Source organism: Delphinapterus leucas, chromosome 1 (assembly GCF_059928025.1).
Source record: "Delphinapterus leucas isolate spDelLeu-1000000601 "Yukka" chromosome 1, BTC_Dleu_Yukka2, whole genome shotgun sequence".
Taxonomy (NCBI): Eukaryota; Metazoa; Chordata; class Mammalia; order Artiodactyla; family Monodontidae; genus Delphinapterus; species Delphinapterus leucas.
Window position 1 is genome coordinate 35,604,564 of NC_143129.1, and position 17,252 is coordinate 35,621,815.

Consider the following 17,252-nt stretch of genomic DNA (forward strand, 5'->3'; position numbering starts at 1 on the left):
CTTTGGGGAAAGTAGACTAATCCTTGACACAGGAATGCTTTTATTACTTAGAACCACAAATATTTTTCCCAAAATGATTTGGGTCAGCCAGTCTTCAGGCTTCAATTCTTGATACTTCCTCATGTCTTTGACTTATTTAAAATCTCATTTATTATTGATCAAATGTAGATGCTTTCATATTTTACATGAGTATCCAATGGTGAAATTAATCATTTGATAAAAATATCAGAATCAATTAATAAAGGTATCAGTAAAAGATGAACCCCAGCAACTGCAGATAACCATTCAAGTTCTATTATCTGGAGTCATTTATAGTCCAAATGCAAATAACTTCTGACTTTATCTAAGAAACTCTGAGCATTTTCTTCCATATGACATTTCTCTAAATGAAAAAGACAAATAGCTAGAGGCTTGACTGGCACATTTTTCTTTTTAAAAATAATTCTCTTTATACTGCACATAGCATGACACATAAGTAATTTTACTCTTACTACGTACATTCTGATAATAATTCTTGTTATAAATTAGGGTGAACAATGGGGGGAGTTGGAAAACAAGTCATTGATAACCATATTATTTTAGATCTACTTATGCTATTGATTTTATTTGTTTCTTTATGAGTCATTTTTCTGACAGTAAATAAGAAATATTCCTTATTCAGTAAGTGGATTTCCATGTATGAAAGAAGCTGGCCAACTGGATTTTGCTGCTTGCATGGTATTCAGAGATGAGGCCATCTGAAGACCCTGAGTAATCTTTTCCATCAATAGGATGGCCTGAGGATACAGAGGTTGGTGACAATATCTGATAGACCCTCACTTTCATCCTGAAATAAAGACTGGAGTATCACTGAGACCTTGCCATTTGAAGTGCAGCTCAGGCAACAGCAGCCACTTCTGATTTTTCTCTCTTCACTTGGGGATAGCTGGGAAGAAAGAAGAAGTCAGGTTTATTTGTGGGACAAAATTTCCTTTCAGACTTCTCCTCCGTTGTACCTGTGAAATAAAGGACAGGTCAGTTAGTAACTGCATTATATGACAAACACAATTTTTTAGAGTCAATCTGTACCACTAATTTTTATGAAGATTTTAATCCTCCTAAAGGATTAAAGGAAGAAAGTTTAGTTATTTACTTAGCTATCCTGTGTGCCTCCTGGGTAAAAATGTGTTAAAAAAAAATAGGAGGTGAGGCTCCAGCAGCTCATGGTGGAAGAGCAAAGGCTTTAGAACTACTTAACTCTGGAATTATCCATTCTTGTGATTCTCTGTCTAATCTGCAAAGGTTGGGGGTTGGTTAAAATAAAAGAAAACAAAGAAGCTTGTTAGGTTGTTGTAATATTAATATCATGAGTCCATTGTCTTATAAAAAAATAAAATCAAGTGATGATCCCACAAATGAGAAAAAAAGTTAGTTTCGAATTAGATATTTTTAGAAAACATACATATAAAAAGTTAAGCTTGTTTGGTTTCAAAATTTAGATCAAGAAGTGTTTAAATTTGTCAGAGAGGAAGGAAGATGGTGGAGTAGAAGTACTTAAGCTCACCTCTTCTCATGAAAACATCAAAATCACAACTAACTGCTGAAAAGCCATCAACAAAAAACCTGGAATCTACCAAAAAGATATTCTACTTTCATTTCAAAGACAAAAAAGCCACAATGAGACAGTAGGAGGGGTGCATGTGTGATACAATCAAATACCATACTTTCCACAAACTGGAAAATAATTAAATCACAGAGGTTTTCCCACAGGAGTGAGAGTTCTGAGCCCCACATCAGGCATCCCAGCCTGGGGGTCTGGCATCAGGAGGAGGATCCCCAAGAGCATTTGGCTTTGAATGCAAATGGGATTTGATCACAGCAACTCCACAGGACTGGGGGAAACAGAAACTCAACTCTTGGAGGGCACACGCAAGGTCTTGTGTGCACCAGGACCCCAGGGGAAAAAAGCAATGACTTCATAGGAACCTGGGCCAGACCTACTAGCTGGTCTTGGAGGGTCTTCTGGGGAGGTGGGGGAGGCTGTGGCTCACTGTGGGGACAAGGGCACTGGTGGCAGAGGTACTGGGAGATATTCATGGACATGAGCTCTCCTGGAGGCTGCCATTTTGACACCAGGTCCTGGTACCACCCAACAGCCCGTAGGCTCCAGTGCTGGGATGTCTCAGGTCAAACAAACAATGGGGCAGGAACAAAGCCCCATCCATCAGCACACAGGCTGCCTAACATCTTCCTGAGCCCACAGCCCCCTCTAAACACACCCCTTGACACAGCCCTGGCCACCAGAGGGACAAGACCCAACTCCATCGACCAGAGGATAGGCACTGGTCCCTCCCACCAGGAAACCTGCCTAAGCCTCTTAGAACAGACTCAGTCACCAGGGAGCAGACATCAGAAGCAAGAGGAACTACAGTCCTACAGCCTACAGAATGGAGACTGCAAACTGAAAGCTAGACAAAATGAGATGGCAGGGGAATATGTTCCAGATGAAAGAACAAGATTAAAACCTCAGAAGAACAACTAAGTGAAGTGGAGATAGGCAATATACCCCCCAAAAAATTCAGAGTAATGATAGTAAAGATCATGCCAGATCTCGAAAAAGAATGGAGGAGTAGACCAAAAAGATACAAGAAATGTTTAACAAAGAGCTAGAAGACATAAAGAAAAAACAAACAGATTTGAACAATACAATAACTGCGATGAAAAATACACCAGAAGGAATCAATAGCAGAATAAATGAGGCAGAAAAAGTGGATAAGTGAGCTGCAAGACAGACTGGTGGAAATCACTGTCACAGAACAGAATAATAATAATAATAAAAGAATGAAAAGAAATGAGGACAGTTTAAGACCTCTAGGAGAACATTAAATGCACAGACATTAACATTATAGGTGTCCCACAAGGAGAAAAGCGAAAGAAAGGGCCAGAAAAGCTATTTGAAGAGATAATAGCTGAAAAGATCCCTAATATGTGAAACAGTCAGCCAAGTCCAGGAAGTGCAGAGAGTTCCAGGCAGGATAAACCCAAGGAGGAGCACACTGAGACACATATTAATCGAACTGACAAAAATTAAAGAGAGATAGAAAATATTAAAAGCAACAAGAAAAAAGCAACAAATAACATACAAGGGGATCCCCATAAGTTTCTACAGCAGAAACTCTGTAGACCAGAAGAGAGTGGCATGATATAGTTAAACCTATATATAGGTTTAAAGGGAAAAAGGGAAAAAACTATAACCAAGAAAACTCTACCCAGCAAGGCTCTTGTTCAGGCATGATGGAGAAATCAAGCTTTACAGACAAGCAAAAGGTAAGAGAATTCAGCACCACCAAACCAGCTTTACAACCAATGCTAAAGGATCTTCCCTAGGCAGAAAAGAAAAGGCCACAACTAGAAACAAGAAAATTACAAGTGGAAAAGCTCACCGTTAAAGGCAAACGTACAGTAAAGGTAGGAAATCATACACACACAAATATGGTATCAAAACGAGCAACCATGATAAGAGGAGAGGACAAGTGCAGAATATTGGAAATGCATCTGAAATTTAAGAGACCAGTAACTTAAAACAATCTTGTTTATATAGAGACTGCTATATCAAAACCTGATGATAACTGCAGACCAAAAATCTACAATAGATATACAAACAAAAAAGAAAAAGGAATCCAAACACAACACTAAAGATAGTCTTTAAATCACCAGAGAAGAGACCAAAAGAGGAAGGGAAGAAAAAAGACCTACAAAAGTAAATCCAAAACAATTAACAAAATGGCAACAGGAAGATACATTTTGATAATTACCTTAAACATAAATGGATTAAATGCTTCAGCCAGAGAACGTAGACTGGTTGAATGGATATGAAAACAAGACTCAAAAATATGCATTCTATAAGAGACCCACTTCAGATCTAGGGACACATACAGACTGAAAGTGAGGGGATAGAAAGAGATATTCCATGCAAATGGAAATCAAAAGAAAGCTAGAGTAGCAATACTCATATCAGACAAAATAGACTTTAAAATAGAGACTGCTATAAGAGACAAAGAAGGACACTACATAATGATCAAGGGATCAGTCCAAGAGAAGGCATAACAGTTGTAAATATAGATGCACCCAACATAGGAACACCTCAATATATATGGCAAATGCTAACAGCCATAAAAGGAGAAATCAACAGTAACAAAATAATAGTGGGTTGGGGGACTTCCCTGGTGGTTCAGTAGTAAAGAATCTGCCTTCCAATCCAGGGGACGGAGGTTCAAGCCTTGGTTGGGGAACTAGGATCCCACATGCTGCGGGGCAGCTAAGCCCACACGCCACAACTACTGAGGTAGTGTGCCTTAACTAGAGAGCCTGTGTGCTGCAAACTACAGAGCTCACATGCTCTGGAGCCTGTGCACCACAAGTAGAGAAGAGAAAACCCACATGCCACAACTAGAGAGAAGCCTGCACGCTGCAACAAAAGACCCCGCATGCCTCAGCGAAGATCCCATGTGCCGCAACTAAGACCCAATGCAGCCAAAAAATAAATAAATGAATAAATAAATAAACAATAGTGGGGGACTTTAACACCCCACTTTCATCAATGAACAGATCATCCAGACAGAAAATCAATAAAGAAACACAGGCCTTAAATGACACATTAGAACAGATAGACTTAATTGATATTTATAGAGCGTTCCATCCAAATGCAGCAGAATACACATTCTTTTCAAGTGCACATGGAATATTCTCCTGGATAGATCACATGCTGGGCTATAAAAAAGCCTTCATAGATTTAAGAAAATTGAAATAATATCGAGCATCTTTTCCAACCGCAACACTTTGAGACCAGAAATCAACCACAAGAAAAGAAGTACAAAAAAAAAAATAAAACAGGTGGAGGCTAAACAATATGCTACCAAACAACCAATGGATCACTGAAAAAATCAAAGAAGAAATAAAAAAATGCCCAGAGACAAATGAAAATGAAAACATGATGATCCAAAACTTATGAGACACAGCAAAAAAAGTTCTAAGAGGAAAGTTTATAGCAATAAAATCGTACCTCACAAAACAAGAAAAATCTTAAATAACCTAACCTTACACGTAAAGCAACTGGAGAAAGAAAAACAAACAAAACCCAAAGTTAGTAAAAGGACAGAAATCATAAAGACCAGAGCAGAAATAAATGAAATAGAAATGAAGAAAAGAATAGAAAAGATCAATGAAACTAAAAGCTGGTCCTTTAAAAAGATAAACAAAATTGATAAAGCTTTAGCCAGACCCATCAAGAAAAAGAGGGAGAGGGCTCAAATCAATAAAATTAGAAATGAAAAAGGAGAAGTTACAATGGACACCACAGAAATACAAAGGATCATAAGAGACTAGTACCAGCAACTATATGCCAATAAAATGGACAACCTAGGAGAAATGGACAAATTCTTAGAGAGGTACAATCTCCCAAGACTGAACCAGGAAGAAATAGGAAATATGAACAGACCAATCACAGGTACTGAAATTGCAACTGTGATTTAAAAACTTCCAACAAACAGAAGTCCAAGAACGATGGCTTCAGAGGTGAATTCTATCAAACATTTAGAGAAGAGTTAACACCTATCCTTCTGAAACTATTCCAAAAAATCTCAGAGGAAGGAACACTCCCAAACTCATTCTATGAGTCCACCATCACCCTGATACCAAAACCAGACAAAGTTACCACAAGAAAAGAAAATTACAGGCCAATATCACTGATGAACATACATGCGAAAATCCTCAACAAAATACTAGCAAAGTGAATCCAACAATACATTAAAAGGATCACACACCATGATCAAGTGGGATTTATTCCAGGGATGCAAGGATTTTTCAATATCTGCAAATTGAACATTGTGATGCACCACATCAACAAAATGAAGAATAAAATCCATATGATCATCTCAATAGATGCAGAAAAAGCTTTTGACAAAATTCAACACCCATTTATGATAAAAACTCTCCAGAAAGAGGCATAGAGGGAAACTACCTCAACATAATAAAGGCCATATATGACAGACCCACAGCTAACATTGTGCCTAAAGATGAAAAGCTGAAATCATTTCCTCTAAGATCAGGAACAAGACAAGGATGTCCACTCTCTCCACTTTTATTCAACATAGTTTTGGAAGCCCTAACTAAAAATAAACTCAAAACAGATTAAAGGCCTAAATGTAAGGTTGTATACTATAAAACTGTTAGAGGAAAATGTAGGCAGAACCAACTTTGACATAAATCACCACAGTATCTTCTTTGATCCACCTCCTAGAGTAATGGAAAAAAAACAAAAAATAAACAAATGAGACGATTAAACTCAAATGCTTTTGCACAGCAAATGAAACCATAAATAAAATGATAAGATGACCCACAGAATGGGAAAAAATATTTGCAAACAGTGTGTCTGACAATGGATTAATCTCCAAAATTTACAAACAGCTCATGCGGCTCAATATCAAAAAATTAAACAAACCAATCAAAAAATGGGCAGAAGACCTAAATAGACATTTCTCCACAGAAGACATAAAGATGGCCAAGAGGCACATGAAAAGATGCTCAACATCACTAATTATTAGAGAAATGCAAATCAAAACTACAGTGAGATATCACCTCACACCAGTCAGAATGGACATCATCAAAAAGTCTACAAACAATAACTGCTGGAGAGGGTGTAGAGAAAAGGGAACTCTCCTACACTGTTGGTGGGAATGTAACTTTGTTACAGCCACTATGGAGAACAGTCTGAATGTTCCTTAAGAAACTAAAAATAGAGCTACCATTTGACCCAGCAATCCCACTCCTGGGCATATATCCCAAGAAAAACATGGTCCAAAAGGATACATGCACCCCAATGTTCATTGTGGTGCTGTTTACAATAACCAAGACATGGAAGCAACCTAAATATCCATTGAAAGATGAATGAATAAAGATGTGGTACATATATACAATGGAATATTACTCAGCCATTAAAAAGGAAGAAATAATACCTTTTGCAGCAACATGGATGGACTTGGAGATTATCATACTAAGTGAAGTAAGTCAGACAGAGAAAGAGAAATATCATATGATGTCACTTATATGCAGAATTTAAAAAGAAAGATACCAATGAACTTATTTACAAAACAGAAACAGACTCACATACTTAGAAAACAAACTTATTGGTTACCAAATGGGAAAGGTTGTGGCGAGAGAGAAAATAGGAGGTTGGGATTAACATATACACACTACTATATATAAAATAGATAATCAACCAGGACCTACTGTATAGCACAGGGAAATCTACTCAATACTCTGGAATAACCTATATGGGAAAAGAATCTGAAAAAGAATAGATATATGTATATGTATATGTATATGTATATGTGTATATGTATATGTATATGTATATGTGTAAGCTAATCACTTTGTTGTACACCTGAAACTAACACAACAATGTAAATCAACTATACAAAATAAAAATTAAAAATAAAAATAGGGCTTCCCTGGTGGCGCAGTGGTTGAGAATCTGCCTGCCAATGCAGGGGACATGGGTTCGAGCCCTGATCTGGGAAGATCCCACATGCCGCGGAGCAGCTAGGCCCGTGAGCCACAGCTACTGAGCCTGCGCATCTGGAGCTTGTGCTCCGCAATAAGAGAGGCCGTGACAGTGAGAGGCCCGCTCATCACGATGAAGAGTGGCCCCCGCTCACTGCAACTAGAGAAAGCCCTCGCACAGAAACAAAGACTCAACACAGCCAAAAATAAATAAATAAATTAATTAATTTAAAAATGTATGTCAACTTAATTAGAAAAGTAATTTGTTAAATTTAAATAAATAAATAAAAATAAGGGAATTCCCTGGTGGTCCAGTGGTTAGGTCTCTGCACTTCCACTGCATGGGTCACAGGTTTGATCCCTGGTTGGGTAACTAAGTTCCCACATGCCATGTGGTGTGGCCAAAAAATAAAAATAAAAATAATAAAAATTACTATATATTAGATCTTCCTCTTAATTTTTGATCAATTTTAATAACTAGATAAATGACCACATTTTAAGTTAGGCTTATATAAACTTCCTAGAACTAGTAGAAGAGTTTTAAGGTTTGAGTTTTTTAGGCTGTTTGGTTTAAGAGAATGAGCATGAAATTTGGAGTAAAATGTTGACCTCAGGTTATCACTTAATTTTATGTGATCTTGGCAAGTCACTTAACCTCCCTTTTGGCTCCACTCTTTTCCAATTCTACAATGGGTATAACACTTTGTGTGATTTTTGTGAAAATCAAAAGAATCATTTATAAAAGTACTATGTAAACTATAAAGTTTTGTGTTAGTTTTCCTACTAATATTGGGGTGGCCAAAAAGTTTGTTCGGGGTTTTCTGTAAGACTTTACTTTTACTTTTTGGGCAACCCAGTATGTGGAAAGCATTCTCCTTGACTTGGCTGGTAAGCCAGAAACTTATTGATGTCTTGGCTCCATCAGGCAGGTACAATAAGTTAGGAAGCAAGGATGGCTACACAGCCCTCAGATATGTCATGTCATACTGCCTAGCTTTTAAAATTAGTCAGTGAACCTAAGTCTGAAATTAGCTCTCAGAAAGTTTTACTTTTTCAGGCTCAGAGGTCTTGTTTGATTTTTCTGTCTGTCCAGGAAATTCAGGATTTCCATCTCACTAAGATAAAACACATGCATCCTGGAATATTTGTAAACCAAGTAGGAACTGAGATAATTTTAGACCCAGAAATAAGAAACAATCCAAACAGAAATGGGATACACTATGGAATTCTAAGTACTAACTCACTCTTTCATGTTGAACATGGCTTCCCTTCTTCTTTCCTGGAATGCCATCTGAAGAGTCCCTTTGTGCCTCTGAACCAATTAGTGGAAGAAATCTTAGACTAGTGGGGCTTGGTACCTAGAAGCCATAAACAAGGAGTTAGACATACTTAAAGTGCTAACTTCTGTAATGTGAATTCAAGGTTGGGGGATAGGGAGTGAGAAGATCCAACTGCTTTAAAATATACCCACCTTCCCAGGAGCCCACTATTAATTCTGATACTTTACCCTTAGCATCATCTGTAGTTTAAGTGTTTGATACCTGTAATAGGTATCAACATGTTCTTGGGAAAGAGAAGTAACATTTTAAGAAACAATAGGTTAAGATTAAGTTGTAATATTTTGTCTTTGGTTTATTATTCTTGGTTAATTAATTCTTTAATTTAACAGGTTATCTGGGTTGGAGACTTGAAGGATGAATAGGGATTTGGAGGGAAACAAGTGGTGGATGAGTTATGGGCAGAGGGGCAGCACAGGCAAAGTCAAAGAAGAGGAAAGAACAGTGATGCTTAAGGAATGGTAAGTAATTTAGCATAGCTGGAGTATAGGGTACATGGGAGAATGTGGTGGAAAGTGGGGTTATACAGTTCAGGCAGAGATCAGATCATGAGAGGTTTGTATGCCAGGGTAAAGGCATCTGGATTTTATCCTCTAGGTGATGAAGAGCCAGGGTAAAGTTTGAAATAGTTTTCTGTAGTATTGTTTAGTGTGGAATGACAGAGACAAGTGGTCAAGGCCATTGACACACAGAACTGAAGACTTCTCTGGGATCGGACACAACATGTTTATGGAAGCATCATTCTGCTTGGTTATGTGATTTTCTCCAACCTTGCTTTTTAGCCCAGGGTCAGGGATGAGATGTCAGATTCCCTATTGTTCTGTAACCACTCTACTCCTAGATACCTCCAACTCACCCTATATATAGGCAGAGAACCAAAAACAATCCCTGCCTCTCTGTTTTCAGTCATGAAACCTTCCAAGGCATGTCTTCGAATCTGCAAAGCAGAGGAGTGAATGTTTAATGAAAAGGGCACATTACATCAGTGGCAAAATTCCTGGATTCAAATTCTGTCACTTACTAGCTGCATGAGCTTAAGCAAATTCTTTCCCTGTTGATGAGTTATGAGGATCAAATGCACATAGTGATGTGCTACTTAAATGTGAAAGTTAGTGCTATTGTTTTATTATTACTAATAACAATATATCAAAAAGAAATTAACAGAAAAGAAGTGAATTGATAAATATTACACAATTGAGAATGAAAAGGAATGGGCAAAACAAAATTGCTAGTAGAAATCAGAGATTCCTTAGTAAAAGGTATTTTACCTCAAGCATTAACCCTTTGTTATTTTACCAACAAACTGAGAAGATAAAGGTGTGGTAAGAAGAGGGCATTCAGTTGTTTCAAGAGCTTTAAAACATTTCTAAAGACTTCCCCAAATTTATTTAATATTTCAGTTAAATTACTTAAAAATTTATCTCTTCAAATTGGAAGAAAATATTAAAAGTGAATATCAATCTTTATTTTTAGGTTGTGCTATTCAACAAAATTGAGGAATTTTTATATGCTATACATGTATCTTTGCCCATAAAGAGCTTATGATTTATTGGTGGAGGTGAGAAGCAAGAGTAAGTATACCAATAATTCTAGTTCAGTGTAGAACATGGTAAGTGAACATGTTATGAGACACAAAGCAAGAAGAGATTGGGGCCTTTGGGGAAAGTGGAATTAACATTTATTGAGTACCTACGATGTACCTCATATATATTTTCTCATTTAATCCTCACAAGAACTCTTTGAAGGATTAGATTATTAGTTATTAGAGAAAATAACATCTAAGATTAAACCTAAGTCTGTTACATTCCACAGCCAGTCCCTTTCCTGCCTGTCAGCCTGTCCTCTGGGAGAAACTGAGTTCCGTTTGGACAGAAAGCTAGGGTTTATAGAAATTGTTTCATTTGGAAAGTGTTAAATATTTATTAAACATGAAGTTGATGCTGTGAAAGAATAATGACATAATGAACACTGCTCTGTTTTACAAATTGGAACAATACCCTCAACTTTGAGGTTTTCAGTGTGCCATTCCCAGTCCTTTTCATCTGCTCTCAAACATAATCTGAATGTTATATTCTTAATTCTCTTGCTTTTATTTATACAATTTTACCTTTTATGCTTTTTGCCAAAACAATATTTTATTTAGTTTTGCCTCTCCTCTATTTTTATCTAAATGAAATCGCTATGTATGTATTCTTATGCAAAACTTTTCTCATTCAATAGTATGTCTCAAACACTCATTTGTGTAGGTGAGTGCTATTCTAGTTCATTTAGTTTTACTGTGCCATAGTATTTCAATTTATAAATATGCCATAATTTAGTTACCAGGTATACTGTTGATGAGCATTTAGGCTGCTTTCAGGTTTTTGCTGTTACAAACAATACTGCTCTGAGCTCTCTTGTTCCTGCCTCCCAAACACATGCTCAAGAATTTCTACTCAGCACAGTATGCCTATTTTCAACTTTACTAGATAATGCCTGTCACATAATTTTCCAAAGTGATTCTAGCAGTTTACACTATTTCCACTAGCAGATTATTGTTCTGATTGTTCTAAATGCACACCAATTGTCAGACTTTTTGATATTTGCCAAGCTGGTGGCTGTAAAATGCTATCTTATAATATTATTGATGTGCATTTCCATGATTACTAATGAGGCTGAGCATCTTTTCATGTATTTATTGGTAATTTTTTTCCTTTTGTGAAGCATCTATTCAAGTATTTGACTCTTTTTTAAATTGGACTACCTTTTCTACTTACTGATTTTTTCCTATTCTGGATACTAATACATTGTCAGTTACAAAGTAGGATGGACTTTGACAGAGAGAGATCATGGATATGCCAAGGGTACACCAGGTGGACTATAGGGACAAAATACTGAGAGAAATGTTCAGGAAAACAACAATTAGTCTGATTTACAGAGGGTTGGGCAACTGTAGGTTAGAAATGGGAGGTAAGTTTGGTTTGTATTGTTGAAAATCTTGAGGAAATCCATTTTAATTAATTAATGCCAGACCTTAGCCTAAAGACTCATGCTATATCCGTTTTTTAGAAATTTTAGAAATTGAAATAGAATAAATAACAGTGTACATTTCTCTCCTGTTTCTGCACAGAAGAAAAGTGTGTCTATCTGTGATAAGCAGAATAATGGTAACCGAAGATATTCACACCCTACTCCTCTCACCTGGAATCTGTGAATATATTGCCTCACTTGGCGAAAGAGACTTTGCAGATGTGGCTAAGGTTCAGAACCTTGTGATGGATTATCCAGGTGGGCCCAATCTAGTCACAGGAATTTTTAAAAGCAGAGAACATTTCCCACTGGTCAGAGAGACATGTGACCACAGAAGAATGGGCAGACAGTTGCAACATTTCTGGCTTTGAAGATGAAGGAAGGGGACCACAAATTAAGGAGTATGAGATTCTCCCCTAGAGCCTCCAGAAAGGAAACAGCTCTGGCAACACAGTAAAACCAGAGTCAGACTTTTGATCTACAGAACTGTGAAATAACTAATTTGTATTGTTTAAGCCACCAAGTTTGCAGGGATATGTAACAGCAGCGACAGAAAACTAATACACCGGGCACATCTAAATTCAAAAAACCAAAAGCAAAAGTTTTTGTTTGTTTGTTTGTTTGTTTTTTAAGGTTACCTTGGGAGAAGAAAGAGACTTGAAAAACTTAAAATCATGTTCCACTTCAAAGGCCTTAGGAGGTGTACGCTTGAAGAGCAAAGACATCGAGCTCATTTTTTTCCATCTGCATATAAAGATACACATACACACTCACAAAAAGAACAGTTAAGGACATGCCCACGCCTTTTATTTTCTGCCTAATCAGCAAGTATCCATCACGTACTTCTTTGTCCGGGCCTCCAAATTCTCTTGGCTCCCATGGCACCAGTCCTAACCATGTGACCTTTGCACTTAACTCTTATTCCACTTGGCTTCCCAGATTTCCCTCCAAAGAAACCACAGAGATGTCTACTAAACCTGAACATTCCATGTAGTTAAATTTATTAATAGCCATTGGGGGGGGGGGAACTGTATAGTAAGGATGAGGAAATCTCTGGTATAAAACCAAAGCTTGATTTTTTTTTGTGACTCAGGTCAGCTCCCACTATAGTTAAAACTTACTTATGCATATATTTTAAAAGTTATAACCAAGTATTAAAACATTTTTTAAAGATAATAAGTAGTATGTTCTAAAATGCAGTACTTGTACAGAAGAAGGCCTGATTTGCTACACACAAGACATAATTATTTACTTATAACAAAATGTGAACACATATCCTACTTTAAGCTATCCCAAATATATCATATCATTTCAAACTTCTGTATCTATCATTTATATCTCTTGCGTCTGCTTGTAATGTTCTCCACTAGTCATTCTTTATTTGTTCCACAATATCTTTTGAGTGCCTACTTTGTGCTAAGTACTGAACTAAGAACTGGGTATATAAAGATGTATAAAACATGGTTCTTGTCCTCAAGGAACTCAGAGAATAATGAAGGAATGCATATTAACAAAATTAGAATATAGTGTTTTCAGTACTAAGATACATGGATGCTCAAGGCTCAGCAATTACCCGAGGAGATTGATCAACTTTGCTTGGTGAACTTTATCATATCCTGATGAGCCTTGGCTCTACTATACCACCTCTTACATTTTAGCCAGACTTCCTCCCCAGTGTTCCTTACTGCCCAGCTAAGGCAAGCCTTGAACACTGCAATGGGATTTTGGCAGTCATTTGGAACCCTTGTTAATTGTTCCCAAACTGTTCCTGTTTTGCACCACATTCTGTGTGGTTTGTGACTCAGCTTCAATTCCTATTTACAGCCATTCTACCAACTTTTGGACTAGATGATGGCATTGTGTCTCCCCAGCTTTGACCCACTTAGGATTTCCCTAAAGGACCTTATTTAAGACAGTCCTCTCTGATTCTTCCCACTTTGGACTCATCTTGTCAGCTATTCCAGCTCTGGTCTGCTGGATATTACCAGTCTAGGCAGTCTGGTCCTGTGAGGGCTAGACATTTAGACATCTATAATCTAGGGCTGAGCTTTGCTGATGTTGAAAGCTCAAATGAGCACCAACCTCTTCCATTATAACAAAGATTCAGCCATGGTCAAAACCAGGACTGAGCTTTGCAAAAGCATAAAACACATTTTGACCAATATTTTATTCTTTACTGGAGGACTATCCTCCCTCCCCTATGCCTTTAAGCATGCTCAAGTCTCCCCCACAAACAATCAAACTCATGAAACAAACTATTCTTCATCCTTACAGCTATTTGACTTCCTTGCAAAGTAATCTGTACTGTCATCACCTCACGTCTCCTATTTATTTCTCAACCAAGACAATGTGAGTTTTTACCCATCACTCTTCGAAATTTCACTCTCTAGAATCATCAGTGACCTTTCAGCTGACAGACATGCCAAAACCAGTGTTTACTTTTCTCTTGTCCTATGTGACTTCACTGCCACATTCTACAAACGTGTCCTCTCTACCACTTTTCTTATTCTCTCCTCCCTTGATTTCCATCACACCACTTGTTTATGACTATCAACATGTTGGCTACTCCTTAATGTTTTTCACTGTTTTTTTCTTCTTTGGCCTGCTCTTTACAGGCTATTTCTTGATTTCTTCCTCAGTTTTCTGGTTTTTTTTTTCTCACTCTATACACAGGACATAAGTGACTTTTCCACATTGAAAATACTACTGTGCAGATGACACCAAAATCTTTACCTATAACTCTGACCTCTTTTGGGAGCTCCAAACAGATCTCACTGCTCATTAAATATATCCACTTGGAAGTCCCACAAACACCTCAGACTTAAACCTGTCCAACACCAAACTTACCACCTTTTTCTTCAGACCTGCTCTTCCCCTTAGGTATTCTGTCACAGTGATTTCTGTAAAGTTAAAAATCCTTACGTTGGCCCATAAAAGTCTTACTGTGCTTTGGCCCCTATAGACTTTTCTCATTTTATTTCCTACTATATCCTCCCTAATTACTCCCTGGACTCCAAGCCTTGAAAGACTAACATAGTCTTTCACTGTTTAGTGCCTTTGCTTAAGCAATTGCCTCTTTGGTCTTTGTTTGATTAAATCCTATGTGTCACAGTATCATATAGTTTAATTTCATCTTCTCATCTAAGGGAAACCAAATTCTCTTACCTTTGCCGGTCAAATACCAGAGGATATTCATAATTTTGCTTCTTCTCTGTGAACTTGCTTTCTTCTTTTATTTCTATGGGATATTCATTAACATCACAAGGCAAAATAAAATCACTTGTCTGTGATATTTCAAAGATTCTTCGCTGTCCAAAATATCCACAGTAATGACCATTGAGAGCATGCCAGAGCCTGGGGAAAGGCAAAAGTAGGGAGAAGAACGTAACTGGAATTCAGTAGAAGTTATTCTGTTTATTAGATCATTTATGTAGATTTTCACTGGCCCAACAGGTATTTTAAACTTGGGTCCAGGACTCTTCCTATTAAATATATGGAGCTAATCATAACAAACATTTTTATCAGTTAGAAATCTAATCTACAACAATTTTGGAAATGTCAATTTAAATCTATACTTAGGATAATCATTTATTAAACCCAGAAGACAAGAAATAGATTTTTCCCAAAATAACAACACTTGTTCAACCTCATCATGTTGACTTGTCAGTTGAATTAAGCTGTAGAATGGGTCATATCTCAGCTGTCTACTTTCTGTATCAGCATCAATAGAACTTATGAGAGGAGATAGCTACTAATGGTTTCACTCTTACCAAAATCATCTCAACCTCCATCTACATTTACTACTATTGTGGAAACACCATACTATTTTTTACAACTGAGTTCTGCAATAAAGTGGGAGAAGAAGTGGTTCTTTATACATATGCATTATGTCACTCCAAGAAGTCCTTCTAAATAGCCCACATGGTTTAAAGTCATACAGAATGTCATTAGCAGGAGTATGTGCTAATACGTAAATAAGACAAATAAATTATTGTTTGGCAGATCTTCTGTTTCTGTCTTGATTTCAAGCTTAAAATTTCATATGATGGAAACAATAATAATGTGCCTGCCTCAATGACCCAGAAGAAAAATAATAATCTAAATGAACAACCTAAATGAATTAGATTTAGAGAAGAATAATCGAAATGAATTAAGAGTAGACTCCACAAAGTACAAGTGGTATCCCAGATCAAAGAGGTAGGCACTGAGGAGTAGGTAAAACAGAGGTATCCAGTCAGGAAACCTCACACCTGACAGTGTCCTGAGAATGTACCATTCCTTCCATATTTCAATTCCCCAATGCTACATAGGTGTTTTCATGGACTTCCCAGAGGCTTGACCAAAGTGAAATGGACTAGCCCTCTCAACACAGAAGTTAGAGGGGTAAGGGACTAACTTTAGGACAACCCTAAATTCATTCTTCTGGAGGCAAGGACTGAAGTAACGTTTGGTCTCCTTGTTTTGTGGTGTTTCCTACTCCATGTGAAACTCTCCCAAGTGACTGATCCTCTCTCTCAGCCTGAATTTCTGAGCCTCAGATATGAATCCTTAGCCCTTTCTATCCTCTGTCCCAGAGCTAAGCTTTTATTATGCTTTTTCCTATTACAAAATCAACCTTTTTGACAAACAAGATTTAGAGTGTTAAAACTGCCTACTCCTTTAGAAAGTGGCAGCAAGTATTAGCAGAAGGACTTATTTATGAAGAGAACTGTATTCTGAGATAGCTACTAATAGAGCTAGGTTTTTTGAACTGAGTATTTAGGGATAACTTCACTTGAAGGAATTGTAAGAGTAATTTCTCCACGCCAAGGATAACTGGTTTGAGCAGGAAATGCTTATAACAACAGAAGTGTGCACACATGTAACATGGGGAGTGTGTGTGTGTGTGTTTGTGCATTACAGTGCCCAAGTAACACTTCTGATGACAGGTAGCTGAAAATAAGCTGGAGCAGAGACTCAAGGGACAGAGTTGTGAAAAATATATATATTTTTCAGAATATATAGAAATTATAGAAATATATATATTTCTATAATAATTACATGTAATTTTCATGTCAATTCATTTTTTCTACGAATAAAACAACAGATCTCCTCTTTGACAGAGCAAACAGTTCTGTTTGCCCTCAAATAAGACCTTACCCCAAAGATTCACCTTGAACTCAACATTTCTAAGTTTTTCACCTTTCCACATTGCAAATATTTTCCTTTTTTATTTTAGTGTCTCCTCTCTCAATGAATGGCACCAATATTCACCTAGTTTTATAATGCCAGGAGTCATTCTTGACATCTATCTCTTACCTTCTCTGTCAGTTAAAGTTCACATCTTCTGGATTTTACCTCCTAGATAGTTCTCAAATGCAAAATATT

The 17,252-nt window shown here is 37.1% G+C and overlaps 1 protein-coding gene across 1 annotated transcript in view; it reads right to left on the minus strand.

The window, feature by feature from the left end:
- Nucleotides 1-553: 553 nt before the first annotated feature.
- Nucleotides 554-17,252, minus strand: part of WDR64 (WD repeat domain 64) — a 147,027-nt gene continuing 130,328 nt past the window's right edge. Inside the window, exons 24-28 of the mRNA XM_089907955.1 lie at nt 15,051-15,239; nt 12,524-12,629; nt 9,733-9,813; nt 8,784-8,897; nt 554-995 (exon numbers count right to left, since the gene is read on the minus strand). Of these exons, the coding sequence (XP_089764081.1) occupies nt 912-995; nt 8,784-8,897; nt 9,733-9,813; nt 12,524-12,629; nt 15,051-15,239 (574 nt within the window). The 3' untranslated portion in view covers nt 554-911. The remainder of the gene's footprint in view (nt 996-8,783; nt 8,898-9,732; nt 9,814-12,523; nt 12,630-15,050; nt 15,240-17,252) is intronic.